At 41.7% G+C, this 7,308-nt stretch overlaps 1 protein-coding gene across 1 annotated transcript in view; it reads right to left on the bottom strand.

The window, feature by feature from the left end:
* macrod1 (mono-ADP ribosylhydrolase 1) overlaps positions 1-7,308 on the bottom strand; it is a 71,022-nt gene extending 63,714 nt beyond the window's left edge. The window contains exons 1-3 of the mRNA XM_024137946.2: positions 6,314-7,308; positions 5,872-5,979; positions 5,329-5,439 (exon numbers count right to left, since the gene is read on the bottom strand). Coding sequence (XP_023993714.2) covers positions 5,329-5,439; positions 5,872-5,979; positions 6,314-6,788 — 694 coding nt within the window. The 5' untranslated portion in view covers positions 6,789-7,308. The remainder of the gene's footprint in view (positions 1-5,328; positions 5,440-5,871; positions 5,980-6,313) is intronic.

The raw sequence follows: 7,308 nt of genomic DNA on the forward strand, positions 1-7,308 counted from the left end.
TAAAGGAGAAGTGGGGGTGTCAAAAGGAATGGGCGTTTCAGAAGGAACTATATAAAGGAGAAGTGGGGGTGTCGAAAGGAATGGGCGTTTCAGAAGGAACCATATAAAGGAGAAGTGGGGGTGTCGAAAGGAATGGACGTTTCAGAAGGAACCATATAAAGGAGAAGTGGGGGTGTTGAATGGAGTCAACACTAGAAGAGCTGGAATTACATAACTACTAGAACCGCCATGACTTGATATTTCAATTATTATTTCAAATATTCAATATCAAATAATACATTGTAAAATTAACGTTAGCTAGCATTTACATTTACGAAAAACAGCTCACAGCGAGTAAATTTTTCTTTTTTTGCATAACTGAAATTCCTTTCTGTCATCTCTGCAGACCATGACTAACATCCGATAACTCAAACGACGTCTTGAGTGGCACCTTTCGAAACCCCCACTTCTCCTTATATGGTTCCTTTCAAAAGGTCCACTTTTCCTGAGGGATGCACTGCACTGAGAGGTGTCGCAGCTGGACCCCTCATATATTGCCATCTGGTGGCGACTAAAAACAATTGCATAATAACACCTATTATAAATTGAGGGACTCCTGACATGACTCGTGACTCGACCATTGGTGACTCGACCATGGACTCGAACTTCAGCCATAGYGACTCATGACTCGGACTTGAGCACAGCGGACTTGGTAGTTGACTCGGACTCGAGGTTTAGTGACTCGACTACAACCCTGATTTTCAGTGACACTACACCACTGCTTGGTCACCACTACCGGTGCGTACAGTCAACCTAGCTCTAATGACAGAAGCCCTAATTAAGGTAAAACTCTATTGAACGTTGATGAACATACTTAGGCCTAATCAAGGTAAAACTCTATTGAACTCTATTGGCCTAATTAAAGGTATAGGCCCAGCTCAGTTGAACAGACAACAAAGCACACAGCCTTGATGAACGCAGCTTGAGGAGCACTGTGCTGATGAGCAGGCAGACTCCTCTCTGAAATTCCCACATTGCACTGGGCCAATCAGGCTAATGAGGCTCTCATCTGCATGCCATCTCAGCGCTAAAGTGGCGATTGATTGGGGGGGGGGGGGGGCGCTGTTACAGAGGAGAGAAATAAGATGCTAATGAATGCGGGACGATCTGCAAAACTCATTCTCCACTTTTTTTCTCCTCCCACGTTTGTTTACCAGTCATTAAAAGCTCTGACTTCTGGGCGCTCCGTTAACTCGTCAATGCTCCAAACATGTAAATGAATAATAAAATCAAGAATGTTGTACAAATTTCTTCTGGATAATATGTCTTGTCCGTTTGGAACGCGCTTTCACATATCTTGCAGTGGTTGCTGATGGTGGTCCAAACCGAAAATAGTCGTGTGTGTGTCGCTGTTGTGATATGTAGTGACTATATATGCTGTATGTTTGAGCATGTGGGTCAACAGACAAACTTCCTACTACATGCAGATATACTTTGGCCTACAGATACAGTATCCAAAGTTAGAGATACACTAACTAAAACTGCAGAGAATAGCCTGAAGTCACTACAGAAACTACAGCAGAGTTCCAGTAGAGACAGCAGTCAGTCATAACACCTACAGTCAGAGATTTAGGCCAGCCAGTAGAGACAGCAGTCAGTCATAACACCTACAGTCAGAGATTTAGGCCAGCCAGTAGAGACAGCAGTCAGTGATTAAAACAGTAGCACTAAGTACAGTGTAGATCAGTATGGAGGTAGTGTACCTGTGGGGCCTATACTGTAGATTACCTCCCGACACTGAGAGGGAAGCAGTGGAAATCACTCTAACTCCCTGTGGCCATTGGGGCCAGCCACCTGTCAGTGCTGTGCGCGTGTGCGTGTGTGGCCAGTCAATGCTGCTGTGTTATCTCTAGACTAGTGGGTTTAGGCATTGAGGTTGAAACACAGCTGCTCTGCTCCCGTCTCTCTGTTTGTCTGTGGGGCCTTGACCTGGACCGACGGGATTGACGCTTATCTTGTATCTGAGCTACTGCTGCAACCGTGACAGTGAGGGTTCCCCACAGCAACCAGGGGCCTCTTATCTCTAACACCCCCTAAGAGGCTGGAGACCTGGGAATACAATCAGCGAGAACATTTAGCCCCTGCCCATACCTCGCTGTCTGACAGGAGGTAGTTAAACCATTACTCTGCTATTACAGTAGAAACTAGTCTAAATTGAGCTGTGGGTTTAATTTAAATAAATGCAATCGAATGCAGATACAACAACAGAACTAAAAACTTGTTGACTTGAGGAACTTTACAAGTGTAGAGTCACGCACCCACACACATTTACCTCATCACTCCAATGACTATTCACATTTCATTGCGTAATCCATCTTAATCAAATAGCCCATCAGAGACAATATATTCTCCTCTCAATCGCTTTCTCTCTCTGCTGAGGCCGGATGGAGTGATTGAGGGGTGTAAAGAGAAGGATGTTCTACCCTGCAACCTGCCCTCCTCCCCATCTCTAAGACAGCTCTTAAGTGCTTGTGGGTTTTTATGTTTGCAGTGTTTTATAGGAGAATGCAGAAGCCAACAGCAATAAAATGGTGAAGGGGTGGGTGGGTGGGTGACTGTAAATCCAATCTTTATTGAGAATGACACAAACGACATAAACAGTCCTCCCTTATCGGCTCGCCCTCCCTACTGATCGATCTGCAGCAGTGAGTGAAGTGATGCGAATGCGTGGCACTGGGTGTGTGCAGTTCTTCACCTATCATTATTGTAGTAGGGAAGGCCCCCCCACCAAACTCCATGTCACCACAGCGGTTGCCATAGTGACAGAGATACTCACGAGAGGTCCCCTTGATCCCTCTCCCTGTTACTCCTATCACACTCTAGCTTTGTCCAAAACCCTACCCTATTCTTTATATACTGCACTACATAGGGAATAGGGTGCCATTTGGTTTCAGATGCATCCTCAGTCAGCCCGTCTCGTTCCCTCACCTTGCTCTGCCTGTCCCCTCTAGGGGTTGTTTACAGCTCTGTTTCTCTTGTTATTCAGTGGCACTTTGCATAGTGAGAGTGGGACTCTATAAAAAGCCTTGTAAAACATACAGGCTGCTGGCTCTGATGTTGGAGCCAACATGATGTTAATGAGAGATGAGTTATTCACACAGCACCACATAGGCGGCCATGTTGTTTTATGACAGTTAACACTAAATGACCAATGAAGAAACATCATTTTCTATGCAAAACCTGATCATCAAGTAGCTCTTCTGATGTTGGACTGTACACAGTAATGCCAATTCATAGCCAAACACAGTACTAATTAAAGTCTTGCTATGATCACAAAGAAACTTCAGACTGATATGGTATGATACACATGCCTTTACTGCCATCTGGAGGTGGAAAATTACACTACACCCAAATGGCATTGAGCAACCAGTGTATTGTATCATATTAACCTCTTTCTAAAGCACACATAATAAAGACATTAATATGATTTTGATTAGTTAATACTATAGTTTTTTTTTTTTTTTAACAAAGAGGCCCTGCAGACAGCCAACAGGGCTATATTTCAATGGAAACTGAGAAGACCACAGGGTCAGGGTGGGTAAAGGGCAAAGTTCAACAACAGAAGTAGAGCATAAGCATTAGCTCTTTACAAGCTCTCTAGGTGTCACTCTGAATGCAGTACAGTAGTCACACACACACACAAAGAGAAGATACGGTTTTCATCAAACTCCCAGACCATTATTTACCCAAATGGAGGGATTATAAATGTGGGTGTGTAACCAGGTCAACTGTGACATGGAGCGTGAAATAAGATACAGTTCACTCAAAATTCTATGATGGGATCAGGATAATGTATCAACCCCAGGACACAGAGTTCTGACTCTAACCAAGACAGGCGATCAGTACGATAATACCTCTCATTTCACAGTGATTTGTCCCATATAGAGCACTGAGGCCTCAGGATAGGTACACAATTCATGTTTTACTATAAGAAATGTCACCTATTATTACTTTAAGTAGTGCTATGTTATTACTAAGTAATACTATATGACTAAGTAATGCTGTTATTGCTAGGTAATGCCATTACTAGTAATGCTATGTTATTACTAGTAATATTATGTTATTACTAGTGATGCTATTACTAAGTAATGTTATTACTAGTCATGTTATGTTATTACTAGTGATGTTATGTTATTACTAGTCATGTTATGTTATTACTAGTGATGTTATGTTATTACCAGTGATGCTATTACTAAGTAATGTTATTACTAGTCATGTTATGTTATTACTAAGTAATGTTATTAGTGGTCATGTTATGTTATTACTAAAGTAAGTGCTATGTTATTACTGTCAAGGTCATGTTATTACTAGCATGTTATGTTATTACTAAGTAATGTTATTACTAAGTAATGTTATTACTAAGTAAATTGCTGTGTTATTACTAGTAATGTTATGTATTACTAAGTAATTGTCATTACTAAGTAATGCTATATTATTACTAGTAATGCTATGTTATTACTAAGTAATGCTATGTTATTACTAAGTAATGTTATTACTGAGTTCATTCTTAGTTATTTAAGTAATGCTGTTATTGCTAGGTAATGTTGTTGTTATTACTAGGTAATGTTATTACTAGTCATGTTATGTTATTACTAGTAATGTTATTACTAGTCATGTTATGTTATTACTAAGTAATGTTTATTACTAGTTCATGTTATGTTTATTACTATAAAGTAATGCTGTTATTACTAGTCATTGTTATGTTATTACTAAGTAGATCTGTTATTACTAGTCATGTTATGTTATTTACTAGTAATGTGTTATTACATTGATCTGTTATTTATTAAGTAATGTTATTACTACTGTGCTTCCTGTTATTTTTTAAGTAATGTTATTACTAGGTAATGTTATTACTAGTCATGTTATTACTAAGTAATGCTATGTTATTACTAAGTAATATTATTACTAGTCATGTTATGTTATTACTAGTAATGTTATTACTACATGTGATTCTGTTATTTTTAAGTAATGTTATTACTACAAGTTAAAGCTGGAATCCTTAAATGGTGAAACAGCCACGTCCGTTTGCGATATTACAACAAATAAGTTACTGTAAACAACCAACACAGCTTTTTGCCCTCTGACATCATTGCATGTGCAATAGAAGAGCACAATATGTACTGCAATTTATTTACCATGCTGCATAACACTCCTCCGCTCAGCAACAACAACTACAACAGCGGTGGTGGGGCGGCCAATGGCGTCATTTCCCCTACTGCAAATTCCATCTTTAAGTTATGTTATTTCTATAATGTTATGTTAATATTAGCTAGGTTACTATATGATCACCTGCATTGACGATCCCATCAATCTCCAGTTTGGTGATGTCACCGCTGAACAGGGAGATCTTCTTGTCCAGAGCTTCGTTCCTCTTGAATTTGGTCGCCTTGACTGAATCACCTTGGAGACAGATGAACACCTGCTTCTGTCAACACTGTTAATAAGAACACTGTAATATTAACCTGCGTTTACTGTTTATGTTGTCGTTCCAGAATATCTATAGTGGACGCTCAGCGATGCTGCTCTCCAGTGTCTCACAGCTGTAGTCCTGGGGCCCGATAGGCCTACTAACCTAGCATTAACTAAATGACAGTGTGTAGTCCTGGGGCCCGATAGGCCTACTAACCTAGCATTAACTAAATGACAGTGTGTAGTGCTGGGCTGGACCAAACACATGTAAACCTGTGTTGTGGGACCCCAGACGGGAGTTGAGAAACAACAAGGTTTTAGAGCAGATGGAATGGCATGGAAACCATGCGTTTGATACCATTCCACTGACTCCGCTCCAGCCATTACCACAAACCCATTCTCCCCAATTAAGGTGCCACCAACCTCTGTCCACTAGTGACTTGGCGGTCCACACAGGCACCTCCTCCAGGGACAGGTAGGTAGTCCTGTAGTGCTTCCTTCTCTCCCCCTGACTCATATGGAGCAAGGCAGCTAAGGAAAAGGAGAGGGACAGAGAGTTGATGATTATGATCATTCCACTAATCAATGTGGGTAATGTAGGGACAACATATTGAAAAGGGAAATTACAAATGAAAAGCTGTAATGCACTAATGACTTGGTAGTAACCTAGTACCACATAAGGCCACGATGAGCCACTTGAACCTTTGAGTTGGCGCCTAATTTTTTTCTATTGCAATTTAGGCCACACAGCTTTGACAACTTTACTTTTCACATGCAACAGGTCCTGTTGCGCAACCAAATTCTCAACATGAGCACCTATAGATTCCCACCCACACTCCCTGACTGTGTCTGTCTGCAAACGTACCCTTCACCTCGTTCCAGTCGCCTTTGGCTGAGTCAAGGTCTAGCCGCTCCAATCCCGTCGCCATGGCGAGATGGGCACTTGCGTGCAGGGACACGACCGCGGTGGTCACCCCAAGCGCGGCGAGGGCGATCCGGTACAACGAACCGTACTTTCCCCCGGAGGTCGAGGCCTTGTTTTGCCCCTGAAACGACTCAAACGACTTCGCGGCAGCTGTAGTTGTTGAAAACTTCTCCACACGGTTTGCAAAATGAATACCCCCTTGGTTCAGAATGGCCTTGCACTTTGCAGGGCTGGAGTTCGCCGAACTCTGCCCACTTCGCACCAGCGAATACACCTGACGATTTGCAACACCGAAAATGTTTCTAAATTTGGAGCACACACCGATATCACTAGTATGAAAGTCACCACTACGACAGCGGGAAAATGGACATATGGCTCTGATACGCGAAGAGACAGTTGACATTTGAAATGCCATGATGTGAGTGTGATCCTGAAGTCAATCCGACACAGAACTCCGGTGTGTTTTTCAGTTCGGTAGTTAGTTTCGTTTTCGTTATTTAAAGCGCCTTTATCCAGTTTGAATATAGGGGAAGAAATACTTGGCCATTTTGTTGTAAACAATGACGCATGGATTGTACCAAATGGGAGGGGAGTTATATGACCTATATAGAGTATGACCATAAGGAAAGTATGTATTGTTGTATTGCTATAAAACACCTTGCAAGTTGAGTATAAACAAATTAATTATTCAACAAATTAACCATCACCGTTCACTCGAATTATCAACGCTGTATGTGGATATACAGTATGGTAGGAGTTCAGTGTAGTGTTTTATTTATTTTGTGAATTTTTCTCCCAATTTTCGTGATATCTAATTGGTAATTACGATCTTGTTTCATCGCTGCAACTCCCCAACGGGCTCGGGAGAGGTGAAGGTCCTCCGAAACACGATCCGCTAAGACGCGCTGCTTTTACACACCGCTCGCTTAACCCGG

Source organism: Salvelinus sp. IW2-2015, unplaced genomic scaffold, assembly GCF_002910315.2.
Source record: "Salvelinus sp. IW2-2015 unplaced genomic scaffold, ASM291031v2 Un_scaffold1352, whole genome shotgun sequence".
Lineage (NCBI taxonomy): Eukaryota > Metazoa > Chordata > Actinopteri > Salmoniformes > Salmonidae > Salvelinus > Salvelinus sp. IW2-2015.